Genomic DNA, 17,941 nt, shown 5'->3' on the forward strand with positions numbered 1-17,941 from the left:
CCCTCCAAGGAGCGGGTGCGAGGGCTGGGATCGCCGCTCCAGCTGCGGGATCAGCCCCGCTTCACCCCGCGCTCAGCATCCCCGCCCGCCGCGCATCGCCGCCAGCGAGCGGCTCGCAAAAACCCCCGAAACGCCCGAACGCCCGGCTCCTCCGGGCACTGCCGGCACGCTCGGCTTCCCCGGGCACTGCCCACACGCCCGGCTTCTCCCGGGGAGCCTCGCACCGGGGAGGGCGGCACGGCCGCCGCCGCCCGCCCGCCCGCAGCATCCCCGGGCAGGAGGCGCCCCCCGCCCGCGGCCCCGCGGTACCTGCCAGCGTCTTGTGCACCGTGTTGCCCATCGCTCGCTCGCTCGGCGGCGCGGCGGAGCCCGGGGCCGCCCGGAGCTCCGCAGGGCCATGGACAGCGCCCGCCTCCCGCCGCCGCTCCGCCCCGCGCAGCGCCCCGCCCGAGCCGCGGGAGCCTCCGCGCTGCCCCCGGCGCTGCCCCGGGGCTTCTCTGGGATGGGCTGCTCTGCCCCCATCCCTGTCCCTCTCCCGGTGCCTCTCCGGGACGGGCTGCGCTGCCCCCAGCGCTGCCCCGGGGCTTCTCTGGGATGGGCTGCTCTGCCCCCATCCCTGTCCGTGTCCCTATGTCCCTGTGTCTCTCCGGGATGGGCTGCTCTGCCCCCATCCCTGTCCCTCTCCCGGTGCCTCTCCGGGACGGGCTGCGCTGCCCCCAGCGCTGCCCCGGTGCCTCTCCTTCCCATCGCTGCTCCTGCCCCGGTGCTTGTCCGGGATGTGCTGCTCTGCTCCCATCCCTCTCCCAGTGCCTCTCTGGGATGTGCTGCTCTCCTTCTCATCCCTGTCCCTGTCCCGCTGCCTCTTCTGGATGTGCCACTCTCCTTCCCTGACGCTGCCCCGGTGTCTCTCCGGGTTGCACCCACTGGCACCTGTCGGAGGAGCTGCCAGCCGGGATTTGGGCAAACACGGGCCCAGCTCTCCCCCAGACACCCCCGACAGAGGTTTGGCCTCTCTCTCCTAAGGAAAAGAAAAGAATCCTCTTTCTCCCTTGGCACAAGCACACCTGTCCATCAGCAACGCCTTCCCGAAGGGCACCAGCTGCACTGGGGAGCACTGGGAGCCGATAGAGCTGCGCTCTCTCCCTCCCCGTGCCATTTCCTTGCGGGTGACCTTGGATAAGCCACTTTGCATCTCGGTGACACGGCTTCCCCACACGGGCACCGAGGGAATTAGCAGCAACGTTGTGTCGGCAAAGGCGGGATTAGTTTGAAGCACGGCGGTGACCAAGGACACCTCAGCCCGCAGCCGAGAGCTCAGCACCGACAGCATCGGCTCCACAGCTTCCCTGCTTCGGATCCCAGACAGAAAAACACCTCTGGAGCCCCCCTGGAGAAGAACAAGGCTCCCTCCCCACCCCTCCCTGCTCCTGGCCCGAGGGGTGACGATGCTCACAAGAGAGGATGCCAGGCCTTCCCTCCCTGCCCAGCCTCCAGAGTTTTCAGACTTTAGAATTGGGAGCCTCAGAGCTCCAAAATGTTCTGCAGCCACACCTTGGGCTAATGACACGGTGCACAGTGCTGGGGAAAAGTGTCCCCTAGCAGGAGTCACATCTCTGCACTGTCACAGAACCTGGGACACAAAAGGAAAAGTGGGAAAGGGGGAGAGCCAAGGAATAGTAGCTCAATAGCCTGACAGAGATCAGCCTCTGATCTATTATAGAGAAGCTAAAATAACAAGCCTTTAATCCCTAGATCATGTTGAACAGGTCAAGTGTGGCTCGAGAGATGAGAGAGGACAGAAAAACCCAATTTGCAGCATTTTTTCGCTATCATAGGGATTTGTTAAAAATGGGATTATTGAGTGAGACACCAGCAGCTGTTCTTAAAAGCGCCTGCACCCATCTGCTGTCTCCTTGGGTTAGCACATGTCTCCCACTCCCTTTGCTGCAGGAGCTGTCAGAGGGCAGCAGGAGCCCGGTGCTCCTCCTCGGGGACAAGGGGAGGGTGGCAATGTCACCCTCTTGTCACAGAGGGGACAGTCCTTGTGTCACCAGACAGCGGGAGGCTCCGCTAATCGCGGCTGCTTTCCCTCAGCAGGGAGTGGCTGTTGTTATTTTAGGGCTTCAATTCGCCTTCAAAAGCAGCGGCACAGCCGGGGGCTGCTCATGTGTGTGCCATGTGTCACCTCCCTGTCCCTGTCCCTGTCCCTCCTGCCACGCCTCAGCCACACCAGCCCACACACTGCCCGTCCCAAGGGTGCCCCAGCCCTTCCTCCTGCCCAAAACGGGGTAAAAGTAGAAGACAATGAAATGGGAATGCACATCCTTGGGACACGGAGGCAGCCTGCAGGAGTGAAACCAGCACTCCTGCTCTTGGCATTGTAAAAATCGAGAGTTTGTTAAAATAAAATAACTTGCTTCTCACAATGCAGAACAGCACTCCTGGGAAATGGTTCAGCCAGGAGGATTCTCACCGTCCCCAGAAAGAGAGAGTGAAAGAGAGCCAGGACTGGACACCGAGCAGAGCCTGAGCAGCACTGCAAAGCCAGCCAGGAGAAAAGCAGAAACTGCCCCAAGCAAGGCTCCACAGACAAAAGCTCATTAGCATTTTAAGATTCTTTCTGCTCCAGCAAGTTCTGATAACTCTTGCTCTCAACACACTTCAGCAATTTCCTCTGTGTGCCTCTGAAGAAATCCCTTCCCTGTGTGCCCCGGCTGGCCAGGCACAGCCTGACCTGCACACACAGCTCTGCTCTCTGCTCTCCCAGAAATACAGAACTCTAATCCCACCTAAGCTCCTTCCCTGCAATTTTCACCACTAGACCTCAAAGCGTTTTGCAGACAAGGTGAGTGACAATAACCTCATTTCATGAGGGATGAAACCAAGCCACAAAGAAGCCAGGAGATTTGTCCAAGGTCACAGCTTGGCCATGGGCAAACTGGGGAGCAGAGCTCTGAAACAGCCACAAAACTGAGCTGGATCCAGGACTGGACCACTTTTAGCTGCACACATTTTAGTTGCTTTTTCCTCTGCATTTTATATTGCTCCCCATAACAAATTCATCTTAGTGGGATCAGTGGAGTCTGATCAGGATAATATTATGCAAAAGAAAAAGTCTTTGGGAGGCTTTCTGTATCCCATTGATGTCAGACAGCTGCTTCCCAGCTCACTGTAATCACTTCTAAATCTCACTGTGCAGGGGTGTGTGTGCCCAGGCCTTTCAAAATGGACCAAAAAAAAAAAAAAAAAGAAAATAAAGGAGAGACAAATTTCTTCCTGAATCAAAAATGTGATGAATTCCACTTGAGGTTTGTCGCAGACAGGAATCTGACACAAACCCTCCTCTAAGCACCCACACAGGCCAGGCCTCTCTCTCAGAGAGGGAAATATTAGCAGTGATATAAACACATTTGTATAAATGTAATGTTCCCAAAGATGCAAATAGCTTACAAGGAACAGCTAAATTCCCACTGATTGTTACCAGCCCGATGAGGAGCTCTTGTTACAGCATCAGATGAGTTTCATTGTCTCTGTAAATCCCCCGGGGGCTCGAGTTTTGGGGGCTGAAAGCCGCTGTGAGCTGTGAGGTACCACTGGGAGCAGCTGCCATTCGTGTCTCTAACAGATGGCAGTGAATAATGACAGGCTCGGCTCTTGCAGCAACAGGCAGATCAAACCCTGAGAAATCCGTGTGTCTGTGGGGCAGGGAGCCCTCCTGCCCTCCAGGGGAGTCTGCTCCCATCCCAGACCCCAGTTCAGGCGGGATCACCTGCCCTGGCTGGCACAGCCCTGCTCCAGCTGCCAACACAAACACAGCTCTGCTCCTCCACTCTCAAACTGGCCAGGCTGGTCCCATTCACAGAGAGATCCTGGGGAGCCCCCAGAGTGATCTGTCCTTCCCAAAGAGCAGATTCCCAAAGAGCAGATTCCTGCTCACAGAGCTGTGCCCAGCCCTGCTTCAGGAAAATTCACAGAGAAATCCTGGGGAGCCCCCAGAGTTTCTGTCCTTCCCAAAGAGCAGATTCCTGCTCACCCTGCTGGGGGAAAATTCACAGAGGAATCCTGGGGAGCTCCCAGAGTGATCTGTCCTTCCCAAAGAGCAGATTCCTGCTCACCCTGCTGGGGGAAAATTCACAGAGAAACCCTGGGGAGCTCCCAGAGTTTCTGTCCTTCCCAAAGAGCAGATTCCTGCTCACCCTGCTGGGGGAAAATTCACAGAGAAACCCTGGGGAGCTCCCAGAGTGATCTGTCCTTCCCAAAGAGCAGATTCCTGCTCACCCTGCTGGGGGAAAATTCACAGAGGAATCCTGGGGAGCTCCCAGAGTTTCTGTCCTTCCCAAGGAGCAGGTTCCTGCTCACAGAGCTGTGCCCAGCCCTGCTCCACAGCCCGGGCACTGCCAGCTGCTCCTGTTTCACACCCTGCACCCTCAGCTCTGGATCCTTTCCCTTCTCTGTGACTAAAGCTGAGGAGATGCTCACAGAACCCATTTCTCTTCCAGCTCCATCTGCCTGGAGCCCTGAGGGTGCCCAAACCTCCTTCCCTCCCATCACAGCTCACCCTGAAACCTCCCTTTCCTTCCCCTGCTTAGCAGGAGCTCCCTGGGAATTCTCAGAGGCTGCAGATGGAAAATGCCCTAAAAAAGACATCAGGGGACTGTCCCAGCCTAAAATGCCCTTCCAGCCTGCAAACACCACCATGGCCAAGAGAGTGCAGCTCCTCTGAATGCACATCAGTGACATTCAACACATTTCCTTCAACAGGTGCTGATCCAGCATGGAAACAATTCCTTCCTCCTGACACGAGCTCATTTCCCTGGCTGTGCTGGGTGGGTTTATGAGCTTCCCCCTAGAACTCCTGCCAGCACCTTGTGCTTTCCTCCCTCCTCCTCCTCCTGGCTGAAGGGACTGTCCAGGAGAGAGCAGATTTGCCTGATCAAAGCAAATGTAACTCGTCTCACAACTCCCCAGCCTCCGCATCTTGCCTATGGAAGGAGAGTACTAATAAGCCTCTCTCCTACTTGGAGATGAGTGGAAAAAAAAAAAAGGAAAAAGAAAAGCTGAATTCCCATCACACACACTTAAAGAGGGATTTGTTTAGGAGGGATGCATGCACAGAGCATCCTCCAGCAGCACACAAAGCCCTCGTGCCACCCACGCTCCCCACTGCTGGCAGCAATTCCTGCCCTGCCCTGCTCCCAGCACCAGCACAGGATGCTCAGGGTCTCCACAGGTCACACTCCCTAACTGCTTCTGACTTCTTTTTTCCCCTCTAAGAAATGAAGGGAAGCAGGAGGTTCCAGCACAACAGTAGGAAAATCTTGCAAAGAGCTTCTTGAACTGGCCTTGACCACGCAGAGCTGAAGCTGTTTCCTGATCCTTGCCCTCAGAGCCTGCTGGAGACTTGGCTTATTTACCCAAAAGGTGGGACATCAAACCACACTGTGTGGAATATAGGGCAGAGTGCTGCTGGGCCAGAGCTGACCCACAGGATGTGGTGCAGCCAGGGAAGGGAAGCCTGCAGGATGGATGGATGGATGGATTCTGTGGTCAGATGCCCAAAGGAGCAGCGAGCACCTGCCCTGACAGCATTCTGTGCTCATGGTGCAGGCTGTGACGTGTGCCAGCCTTGCAGGGGATGCAGAAGCCACCTCTGACGAGGAGCCAGAGCAGCTCTGAGCTGAGGAACGTGTGGGCATTGCTGGCAGAAAAGGATTTGGCCACGCATTCCTCAGCTGCAGGGATTAAAGCCCAGGCAGAGAGAGGAAAAGGAAATGGTGAAACCACAGCACAGCTCAGTGTCACTCACAGCTGCCACGTCCGCAGTGGCTTTGGGAAGGATAGTGACAGTCCCCAAACAGCAGCAGAGGCTGCCAGCAAGGGCAGGAGCTGGGGTGGCAGCGAGGATGATGATGATGCAGGGAGAAACAAGGAGAGCAGAGGCAGCAAGGGGACACTTCTGACAACATCTTCTCCTGGGAAAACTGGGCTAATTCCACACTCTCCCTGCTTTAGATAAACAAAGGTGCTTCCTCTCCACCTCCCCAGGGTGTGGGGAGGAGAGGGGCTCCATGATGTCCATGATGCCCAAGGGCCACCCATCCCTGCAGCCCAGGAGCTGCAGCCCCAGAGCAGTGCCCTTTCCTCCCGTGGGGGCGGAGGGTGGGCTGGGCCCATGGAAGGAAGAAATTCCAATTTAGAAACAAACAGAGGCAGTTCCTATTATTGTTAGTGGGATGTCAGCATCTCTGGTCCCCAGCACCACTGTCAACAAACAGGCTCACAAATGCTCCTTCAGCATCAGCCAAAATAACATCCATGAAAGCATCTATAACTCAGCATTCACTACACACACAACAAGCTCTCCTTCTTCTTTTTAAATCCAGTCTTGTCCACGTAATTTTAACATAAAGGAACTGGTTGTGGGCTGTGTTACCAAATGAGTCATCACTTTATGTGACAGCGTAATATGATTTAGAGAATTCTTGGCACACCAGTGTGGATTATGCATTATAATCTCTTAATTTGGGCTCTCAGTGCTGTGTGCCAGTGCCTGGAGCAGGAGGGAAGGAGCAGGAGGGAATTGCAGCCCGAGCTCTGCTCCTGCTTTGCTGTGTGACCTTCACAGATTTGGAACCCTCCTCCTGCCCTCCTTCCTCCATCTGCAGAGCAGGACCACGCCTGAGCCTTCAGCAGGGTCAGCTAATGCTCACCCAGGGGGTTTAAAGAACATTATATAAAGGCAAATTGTTATTTCAGGGGACTTTGCAGTGCAACAGGCTGATGTTGGGAAGGGCTGGATGCAGCCTCTGTGTGCTGGGTACCAATCCCAAGCTAACTGGGGATAAGAATTTTCAGATGGTGGGTAGGAATTTCTAACAGGAAACCTGGAGATTTGCAAACTGCGACTCTGTGGAAAACGAGCATTGTTTCTGGCAAATATTGATTAAATAAATAAATGAAACACTTGAGGAAACTCCTCTCCCCTTCCCCTTCTCCTTGGGGAGGCTCCCAGTGTCCCTGTGGGGATGAGCAGCCACCCCAGGGGAAGTGGAAATGCGTGAGACCAGGAGCTGGGGACACTCATCCACTTCAGACTGGCCTGAAATTCCAGAATCAGCTTCCCCAGAGAGGAAAGGTTTGGGACCAGAGCTGCTCTGGAGATCCAAACAAACAAACCCAGAGTGCAACATCTGCCAGGGCTACCCCTGACCCTTCCAGGGCTTTCCATTCCCTGAGCTTCTGGGAAATACAAACTGACCCATATTAGCCAAGGGGCACTGGGCAGGAGAGATGGTGCCCTTTCCCAAACCCATCCCTGAATCCCTGATCTGCCTTTGCACCATTCCCAAACCTATCCCATCCCTGAATCCCTGATATCTGCCTCTGCATCATTCCCAAATCCATCCTACCCCTGAATTCCTGAATCCCTGACATCTGCCTTGCACCATTCCCAAATCCATCCATGAATCCCTGATTTTCCCTGAATCCCTAATCTGCTTTGCCCCATTCCCAAATCCATCCCATCCCTGAATCCTTGATTTTCCTCTGTACCATTCCCAAATCCATCCCATCCCTGAATCCCTGACATCTGCCTCTGTACCATTCCCAAACCCATCCCTGCATCCCTGACATCTCCCTTTGCCCCATTCCCAAATCCATCCCTGAATCCCCGATCTCTCTTTGCCCCATTCCCAAACCCATCCCATCCCTGAATCCCTGATCTGCCTCTGTACCATTCCCAAATCCATCTCTGAATCCCTGATCTGCCTCTGTACCATTCCCAAATCCATCCCTGAATCCCTGATCTGCCTCTGTACCATTCCCAAATCCATCTCTGAATCCCTGATTTGCCTCTGTACCATTCCCAAATCCATCCCTGAATCCCTGATCTGCCTCTGTATCATTCCCAAATCCATCTCTGAATCCCTGATCTGCCTCTGTACCATTCCCAAATCCATCCCTGAATCCCTGATTTGCCCCATTCCCACAGCCCCTGCTCTGGGATCAGAGGCAGCAGCATTCCCACAAGGCAGCAGGATGTATTTCATGAGACACAAACACCACACGACAGATTCTGGGAGACTGAGAAATCCTCCCCAGAAGGAGGAAGAAAATTCTGAGGAAAAAAAATGAAAATGAAAAAAAAAAAGCAACAAACCCCCTACATTTGCTGGCAGGAGGGTTTCTCCTGAGCCCTGTGAAAAGCAGCCAAGGCAAATCTGTCAGAATTGGGGGAGAAAAGCAGGGCTGGGGCTGCCTGGAGCCCAGCTTTCCCCAGGACAGCTCTCAGTGGCAGACAGAGCAGGCAGACAGAATTGTTTGACCTCTGGGAGCTCTTTGGGGAGCAGCTGACAAGCGAGAAACACAAACACAGGAGCTCATCTGCCCCTGCTCTGAGCTCTTTCACCTGTTACTGATTTCCCCAGGCAGGGCAATGACTGAAAGGCCACTTGGAAATGCAGCACTTGATAATATTTTACATTTTAGGAGCTCATGGGAAAACCAAACCAAACCAAAACAAGACAAATCCTGCATTTACTGCCTGCCACCTTCTAAAAATGGGACCAAATTCTAAAGTCTCTACTTAGGAGTTATTCCCTGAAATGAAGCACTCAGAGAGGGCACAGAGCTACTGGATAGGCAGAAAACTATCCAGGAAAAAACCATCTTTCACTCCTTGCTCGACCTTCCTGAACTTTTCATGCACAATAGAGCAAAAAGGAGCTGACCCTTGGTGACTTGCAGTTAATTTATAAGCAAGAATCTCTGTGCCCAGGCAGTGCCTGTGCTCCTGTGCCACTTCCAGGCACAAAGGCACTGCCTGAGGGGCTGGGGAACAGCTTTCCATGGGCAGGGGCAGAGCAGAGCCCTCCAAAACCCTGCTAGGGCCACACAGGCACTCTGCACCTCTCCCAAACCCATCCCTGAATCCCTGACATCTGCCTCTGCAGATTTGGGAGTGGTGCAGGGACTGTCCCCAGCCTGTCACCTCTGGGGAAAAATGCCCATGGGGTGAGCCAGGGACACACAGACACTCTGATATTTGCCTGGGACACCCACAGGATTTATGGAGAGAGCCCAAAGCAGCAGGAGATGCTCAGGATGTCCCTCAGCCTTGGCCGTGGGTTCACATAAGGGGACTGCAGCTCTCCCATCAATGCCACCTCCCCTTGGTCACAGACTGTCCCTCCAGAGCTGTGCCATCAAATCCTGACCCCGTGTTTGTCGCAGACATCTTTTATGAAAAATCCTTTCCTTAGGATTTTTCCTCCTGAGAAGCTGAGAGGCCTCAGGAACAAAATGTAAACATTGATTATCTGCTGCTGTGGAATGCAACAGGTGCATCTGGGATTGGCCCATGTTGGTTGTTTGTAATTAATTGCCAATCACAGCTCAGCTGGCTTGGACAAAGAGCCCAAGACAGAGCCTTTGTGAACATTCTTTGCTATTCTATTCTTAGATAGATGAAATCCTTTCTTCTATTCTTTTAGTACAGTTTTCATGTAATATCTATCATAAAATAATAAATCAAACCTTCTAACGCATGGAGTCAGATCCCCATCTCTCCCCTCACCCTGAGACCCCTGTGAACACCATCACACATGTTGGACACTGCTGCCCTCATCCCCAGCCCTGAGAGCACCAACCCAGCGACAGAGCCCAACCCCAGCTCTCCTCCTTGGGGCAGAACAAGCCATGATTTATAGATTTATACACACACATGCCCAGCTATTCATCCTTGCAGCAAACCCTTCTTGAAGTGTGCCCCGAGCCTTTCTGAATCGAGCAATTCTCTGCTCAGACAATCAATTCCTGACTGAGACTCTGCAGGGAAAGACATCATGTTGCAGGAATGCTGCAGAAGCTGTTGCATATACTGTTTCCTTTGTTGAGAATAGCATCTTTGCCTTGGATATATTTTTTTTTCCTCCTTAGCCATTTAATTTCATGAAATGGGGCCCAGTTCCAGCAGGCAAGAAGATTTTGCTTCTCCTTTCCCGAAAGGCTGAGAAACCAGATTTAAAAAATGTGCTTAGTGGGCGTTTGGTGGGACGAATTCTCTCCCAGAGTTCGGCATTTCTGAGCTAGAGCAAGAGCTACATTGCATATGGTGCCTGCTTTTTCTTCCCTAGCAGGTAGCCTAGAGATTTGCTGCCTTTTCTGCCATGAAAAAAAAAATAAAAATCAGAGTAGCTGTTTTGATTAAAAAAAAAAAAATCCTGCAAGAGGTTTCAGGTTGGAGCTTTTGACCAAAAGGCTGAGGTCAGGAATTTGTAGATGTGCTTGTGTGTAATAAAAAGCAAATTATTGTGTAATAATTAAGTGTGATAAAAAACAAATTATTCCTTGCCAGCCACCCAAAGGGCAGGGCCTCTCTGGGGCTCTCTGGGGCAGATCCCAGGCTGGCCCTGCCCTCTGGTGCCACCACACCAGGCCTGGCCTCTGTGTCCCCACTGTGGGAAAAGGGGCTGGGGGGGACAACAGGGAGCACAAGGGTGGATCCACTGTAACCAGGGACTTTAAATCAGTGTAACCAGGGAATTTAAACCATTTAACCAAGGATCCTAAACCACTGTAACCAGGGAATTTAAATCACTGTAACCAGGGATCCTAAACCATTGTAACCAGGGACTTTAAAGCAGTGTAAGCAGGGCTCTAAACCACTGAACCCAGGGAATTTAAACTAGTGTAAGCAGGGATCCTAAACCAGTGTAACCTCGGCTTTAAATCAGTATAAGCAGGGATCTTAAACCACTGTAATCAAGGATCATAAACCACTGTAACCAGGGATCCTGAACCAGTGTAACCAGGGATCCTAAACCAGTGTAACCAAGGATCATAAACCAGTGTAACCAGGGCTTTAAACCAGTATAAGCAGGGATCCTAAACCACTGTAACCAGGGATCCTAAACCAGTGTAACCACGGCTTTAAATCAGTGTTAGCAGGGATCTTAAACCACTGTAACCAAGGATCATAAACCAGTGTAACCAAGGATCATAAACCACTGTAACCAAGGATCATAAGCCACTGTACGAGTGACTTTAAACCAGTGTAACCAGAAATCCCAAACCACTATAACAAAGCATCCTAAACCACTGTAACCAAGGATCCTAAACCACTGTAACCACTGACCCTTAAACCAGTGTAATCAGTGACCCCAAACCAGGGATCCTAAGCCACTGTACCAGTGACCATAAATCACTGTAACCAGGGATCCTAAACTGCTGCAACCAGGGATCCTAAACCACTGTAACAGTGACTTTAAACCACTGTAACCAGTGACCTTAAACCAGTGTAACCAGTGACCCCAAACCACTGCAGAAGCACTGGTGTGGAGCCCTGGGTGCCCACAGGGGCACTGCAGGAACAGGCAGGTGCAGATCTGAGCGAGGACAGCACGCAGGGAGGGGCAGAAGGAGCCAAGCAGAAAGCCCAGTGAATGACACTCCTGTCCCTGTGCACCCTTATCAGCAAAATACAACAACTGCCGAGATGTGCTACATCTGCACAATTGTCTCCAAATTAAATGTACATCCACGTTCTATAAATATCAGTAATTCTCCTCTAAAGCATCAGTAATTCTTCAATTCTACTGGGATTTCTTTCTTAGCTGCCAATTTTAGAGTCTTCCCAAGAGATACTGGCTTGAACCTTCTATCTCAGCTATTAAATAAAGACAGGATATTTTTATTAAAAAAACCAAAGCACACCCTTGAGACTCAACAGTTCAGACTGGAGATGACAACCCCTGAGTCATGCAACATGGTTTTAAGGAGACTCCAATAAATCATGGAATGGCTTGGGTTGAGAGGAACCTTAAAGATCATTTTGTTCCAACCCCACTGTCATGGGCAGAGAAATCTCTGCAGCTACAGAATCTTCCTACACCTGCACTGGCCATTTTTTTCTCCCAAATACAAGGTTGAGGTCTCAATATTTTTTCCCATGAAAAAGGTTGAATCTCAGTGTTTTTCCTCTGTGACTTGGAGAGGGATGGAGGATTTTTCTCCTCCTTTGAGAGGCACTTGGAGAGAGGAGCTGAAAGACAGCAACTCCAGCAGCGCATGGATTTGGGGATTTTACAGATCCCCAGAAACCAGAGCTGTCCAATAGAAGGAGAACACTGAATTCATTACACCCCCAGGCTGCTCTGGGCTCAAAAACCTCTCAGATGTGATGAGGATGCTCCAAAACTCAGGAGAACCTTAAAGCCTTTCTTGTGTGCTGCCAGAGAACTCAAATTTTGGGGTGGCATTCAACCTTTCCCTTTGAAAAGCCCCATTTCCCTGAAGGAAAGGCCCCATCCTTGCAGTGCACATGATCACTGGAGTGTTGTATTTAAATAAAACAGGAAGGAGCATCTTTTACTGTGTGCAGTAAAAACGAGGAGACACCTCACAACACTTGTGATACCTCTTGGTATTAAGGACACCATGGAGGGGATTGATAGCTGGTTTGTAAATAAAGCTGAGTTAGTAGAATAAATAACAATTGATGATTTTTGAGTGTATTTATAACAAGGAAGAAGACAATGCTGTTAGCATGGGAACAGATTAGAAAAGATACATGAAAACTTTTGTAAGTTAGATTACATGCATAAGTAAATGTGTATAGGTGCCTTATTAAATTCCTGTAAAACTTTTGCTAATTATATCAATGTTAATGGCTTTGCAGCAATGAATATAATAAGTTATTATGATGTAGTTAATGACTTATGACCACACTTTGTTAGAGAACACACAGAATAAAAACTTTTTTTTTCTTAGAAGTGTGTGTGTGTGTGTTACATCCAGCCCAACAGTGACAGACACTTTGCAATACATCCCCTCCCCTGCCTGCCAAGGGCTGAGCCTGCTCCTTCCCTGCTCCTGGCTCCCACAGCCCATCCATCACCTGCCTTCACCTGGCCCAGATGAGGAAATGGTGCCTGGGAGCAGCCCCTGCACCACAGGCTGGCATTGCCATTGTCCCACAGCGAACATTTGTCCAGGTGCCAGCAGCTCTTTCCATCCCTCACCTGCACTTTTATGAGCAGTGCTGCTGTGTCTCCTCCCAGCTGCTCCTACCACGTTGCTGGCAGCTCAAAAAAACCACACTCACCCAAGTAGGGCACATTTCTGGGTCACCTGGAGGGGTTTGGTGGCACTGCCATCCCCCCTGCAGCTCAGCAGGGTGGGATAAAGAGAACCCAAATGAGAGGCACTCACCAGATTTCCCTTCAGTGAGAGCCCATCAGGGCAGCAGGAGTGGCACAGAGCTGGCATAGGGTGGCACAGAGTGGCACAGGGTGGAATAGAGTGGAACAGAGGGGGAACAGGGGTGGCTGCAGCCCACTGAAGGCACTGGGAAAAATTCCTGCTGCTTCAGAGGGAAATGTGGGTTAGGGACATCAGCCTTCCCCAGGCAGGTGAGACCCTGGCATAGGTGAGAACCTGGCACAGGGCAGATCCTGGCACAGGTGAAACCCTGGCACAAGTGAGACCCTGACAAAGGTGAGACCATGGCACAAATGAGGCCCTGGCACAGATGAGACCATGGCACAGGGGAGCCCCTGGCAAAGGTGAACCCCTGGCACAGGACAGACCCTGGCACAAGTGAGACCCTGACAAAGGTGAGACTGTGGCACAGGGGAGCCCTTGGCACAGGGGAGCCCTTGGCACAGGTGAAACCATTGCACAGGTGAGCCCCTGGCACATGTAAGGCTCTGGCACATGTAAGACCCTGGCAAAGGTGAACCCCTGGCACAGGAGAAACCCTGACAAAGGTGAGACCATGGCACAGCGGAGCCCTTGGCACAGGGGAGACCCTGGTACAGGTGAAACCATTGCACAGGTGAACCCCTGGCACATGTAAGGCCCTGGCAAAGGTGAACCCCTGGCACAGGTGAGAACCTGGCACAGGTGAACCCCTGGCACATGTAAGGCCCTGGCAAAGGTGAACCCCTGGCACAGGTGAGCCCCTGGCACAGGTGAGCCCCTGGCACAGGGGAGCCCTTGGCACAGGTGAGACCATTGCACAGGTGAGCCCATGGCACATGTAAGGCTCTGGCACATGTAAGACCCTGGCAAAGGTGAACCCCTGGCACAGGTGAGCCCCTGGCACAGACAATGAGGGTTTGCTGATGCACAGCCAGGCAATGCAGCCCTTGAGCAGCTCCCAGGTGGGAGAGGAGCCACCTCAGGACAGAACAGCACTGAGTGACAGCAGCCCCTCTGCACATGGCACAAGTTCTGCATCATGGCTTGGCCAATCCCCTCTCCATTCCCCATCCTCAGCCAGCCTGGGAGAGGATGTTTATTCCTAAAATCAGATTTATTCCTCATCAGCAGGGTTTGACCTGCAGCATCTCTGTGCTTCTGGGCCACACACAGCCCTGCTCAGCCTGAGCTGCAGCTCTGTCCTGCCCTGTCCTGCAAAGGTCTCAGGGTTGAACTCTGCCTGGAAAGGGCTCTGGGCTCCCAGCAAACTGCACATCAGGCTCCAAACCCTCTCCATCTCCCAGCTGGGTCAGTGGCAGAAGCCTCTCTCCAAACAGCCAGGGTCAGACCACGCAGAGCATTCAGAACTCTCCCCTCACAGCAGCCTGGGGTGCTGCTTCAGGCTCTGCAGCCTTTTCAAGTCCCCAAAAATTACAGATACAGAGTCCTGACTCCTCCACTGAAACAAAAAAAACCCTGATTTATGAGAAATTAAATAGGGGAAAACAGGACATGAGTTTGCTTTCGTTATTTTATTTTTTAATTATTTTTTTTCTGTAAAGGCTCCAGATCTGTCCAAGGAAAGAATTCCTCAGGGCTTATCAGAGCAGCCACCACAAAGCAGAACAAAGGAAACACCAATCATTTCCAGCAAATCAGAAAAATGACAAGCTGTAACCTTCAGAGGAGAGCAGATTCCTGCAGAGGGTTTGGCTGCTCTGCCTCTGAGCTTCCTTTTCCCCAGCCCCAGCTTCCTAGCACGAGATCCCTCAAACAATAGAGACTGCCATCAAAAGAAAAAAGGGGGAAAAATGGAAAAGAGCCCGCCTTTTACAAATGGAATTAAAATGGAAGGACAGGACTTGTCCCTTGGGGGAATTGGTCCCTCCTGGTGCTGCAGGGGACTCAGGGCAAGAACTGCTGAGGGGTCACAGGGCAGAAAGATGCTCTTGGCTGCATTTCCTTGAGTAGGAGAGCTCTGAGGGGCTGGAGCCTAAACTCGAGGGCCTCTTTTTTCATGGAGGAAGCTTTTTAAACCCCCACAAGGACCAATGAAATCCTTCCTGTTTTACTCACACATTTTTTTCCCCCCTCACCTGGGAAGAACAGAGGGGTCTCCAACCTTCTTGGTGGGGAGTGGGGCAGCACCAGAAAGACACAGAATCATCTGGAAAAGCCTCCAAGAGCCAGATGTATCTGACCCCCATCCCAGAGCACTGAGTGCAAATCCATGGCTGCGTCTCTGTTCTCCTCTTGTCCCAAGCCAAGAGGCTTGGGATCATTTGGAATCATTTGGAATCATCTGGAAAAGCCCTCCAAGGTCCAGCTGTGCCTGACCCCCAGCCCAGAGCACCGAGTGCCAATTCCATGTCTGTGTCTCTGTTCTCCTCTTGTCCCCAGCCAGACCCCATTGTTTTATCACTTTTAAACCCAGATAACCACAGGAAATGTTTGCTCTGGGGAAAGCAGCAGAGTCAAGCAGAGCAAATAATTTCTTTTCTGTCCTGCAGTGAGCCAGGCCATGATAATTGGAATCCCCTAAAAAAATCTTTCCTTTTCCATTCTACAGTGAGCCAGGCTGTGGTAACTGAGATCCCCTAAAAAATAATTCCTTTTCCTCCTTGCAGTGAGCCAGGCCATGGTAACTGAGATCCCAAAAAAAATCACTCCTTTTCTGCCCTGCAGTGTGCCAGGTAACTGAGATCCCCTAAAAAATAATTCCTTTTCCATCCTGCAGTGAGCCAGGCCATGATAATTGGAATCCCCTAAAAAATCATTCCTTTTCCCCCTTGCAGTGATCCAGGCTGTGGCAAATGAGATCCCCTAAAAATTAATTCCTTTTCCACGAGGAAGGAGCTGTGACAGGGCCAGAGCTGCTGCCAGGAATGTGCCCCGACCTGAACAACCACAGCTCTCCTCAGAGCTGTGCTGGAGCCACAATTTGGGCAGCAGGGACAGCGCTGGAGCTGGTGGCAGCTCTTGGGGCTGTTCTGAGCTCCCTGGGCTCTCTCAGGGCACAGCTGAGCAGGGTTGGACTGGATGGGCCCCCCAGCCCCATTCTGGGCTCACAGCAAAGGGATCTCCTGCATTTCCCCCCAGCCCCACAAATCCTCATTCAAACCTTCCTCCAGCAGAGCCACAACTGCTTTGCTGAGGTGGGAACAGGTGATAAAAGGTGCAAGAAAGTCATCAGCAGAACAGCCCAGCCACAAATGCTGCTGCTGAACTGAATTGGTATCAGGAGATCAAAATCTCCTCCCAGAGAGGTCCCAACAGCAGCCAGGAGTGGCCCTGGGAGAACAGGAGTGCCCTGATGTTTCCTGGTAAAAAATCATTCCTTTTCCCTCTTGCAGTGAGCCAGGCAACTGAGATCCCCTAAAAAAATCATTCATTTTCTGCCCTTCAGTGAGCCAGGCTTTGTGGGATTCCCTAAAAAATCATTTCTTTTCTGCCCTACAGTGAGCCAGGTAACTGAGATCCCCCTGTAAACTCACTACAAAGAATCCCACACCACACAATCCTCGTTTCATGCTGCTTCTCCTGCTCACAGAAGGGGAATTCATGTGTCACTGCTGACAAACCCCAAAGGGCCTTCCCCAAACTAAAATCCAAACCAAGAAGTTTTGATCTCACCCTGTCCCTGTGTTATTCAAGGCTTTGCATCGACCATCAAACAAACCTCTGGATGCTTGGATCCAGTTTGTCCTTTGGGAGATCTGTCCGGAAAGAGAGCAGCAGCTCAGGGGGACACAGCTGTGGGACAGTTCAGTACAAGAAATCCTTCATCTCCATCCTGAGGGGATTTTGGAAGTTTCTTGTGCCTGAGGGTAGGAGCTGCACCGAGGTTCACAGCCCTCCACACCATGGCCAGAAGTGCTGCTGTGATACTGGAACGGTGAAACTCTCTGGGTTTTCAACAGGAAATCTATTCTGGGACCTCGAAGGAGGACTCCTTAACTTTCCCTTTTGGAAAGAACTGTTGATGATCTCACTGCACGGCTATCAGTGTCCTGGGCCAAATACTCCTTCTGCTCCTGGACTTCTGATCAGCTCACAAAGCAGATGCAGCGACTAATTAAAGAAGCAGAGCCTGTGTTTTCTGCTTCTTGCAGCTCTAAATTCAGTAGCTGGTACATGACACCTCGTGAGCTGATGCTTGTCTGTCTGTGATCTCGGATGAAAGAAACATTCACCAAATAATCCAGGGGGATGGGAGCCTGAGCACTCCCTGCCAGGGCTGTTCCAACAGATGGAGAAACAAAATCAATTGCAGGATCCCAGATTCACAGGCAGTGGTTCTCAGGAATGCCATGAGGGAAATAACCCCATCTCTGCTGGCTGGAAGGGTTTCATACCTGCCATGACATCACCTGGAATTCGTAATCCTGGATTTTGCAAGAGGACAGGCTCTGGGGCCAAGCTGCACAGGCTTTCCAAGCTTTATTTATGGCAGCACACTCAATCTTATTCCATATTTCATAGGATGGAAGAGACTAAAAGGAAGTTGCCTTGGCTGAACACACAAAAAGAGCAGAGGAGATTTCAGTGCCACCACCCTGTCACTCACTTATGCTCTCGAGAAATTTTACAAGGGACATCATTAAAAATAAAGTGAACTAACCTGTAATTTAGAAGAGAACCTTCTCTTCCCTGAGTTATTTATTAACCAGTTAAGAATCTGTCAAGCCCTTCTTAACTATTAACAAACAGTTGTTGAGGTTGGGACATAATCCCAGACCCA

At 51.5% G+C, this 17,941-nt stretch overlaps 1 protein-coding gene across 2 annotated transcripts in view; it reads right to left on the reverse strand.

Moving 5' to 3' along the window:
• NEURL1B (neuralized E3 ubiquitin protein ligase 1B) overlaps positions 1–17,941 on the reverse strand; it is a 122,779-nt gene that overhangs the window by 34,410 nt on the left and 70,428 nt on the right. The window contains exon 1 of one of the 2 annotated variants that reach the window (XM_074552458.1): positions 310–439. The exons of the other annotated variant lie outside the window; for it this stretch is intronic. Coding sequence (XP_074408559.1) covers positions 310–340 — 31 coding nt within the window. The 5' untranslated portion in view covers positions 341–439. Of the gene's footprint in view, positions 1–309; positions 440–17,941 lie in introns of those variants that run through there. 2 annotated transcript variants of the gene reach the window in all.

The sequence above is a fragment of the Zonotrichia albicollis genome, chromosome 15 (assembly GCF_047830755.1).
Source record: "Zonotrichia albicollis isolate bZonAlb1 chromosome 15, bZonAlb1.hap1, whole genome shotgun sequence".
Lineage (NCBI taxonomy): Eukaryota > Metazoa > Chordata > Aves > Passeriformes > Passerellidae > Zonotrichia > Zonotrichia albicollis.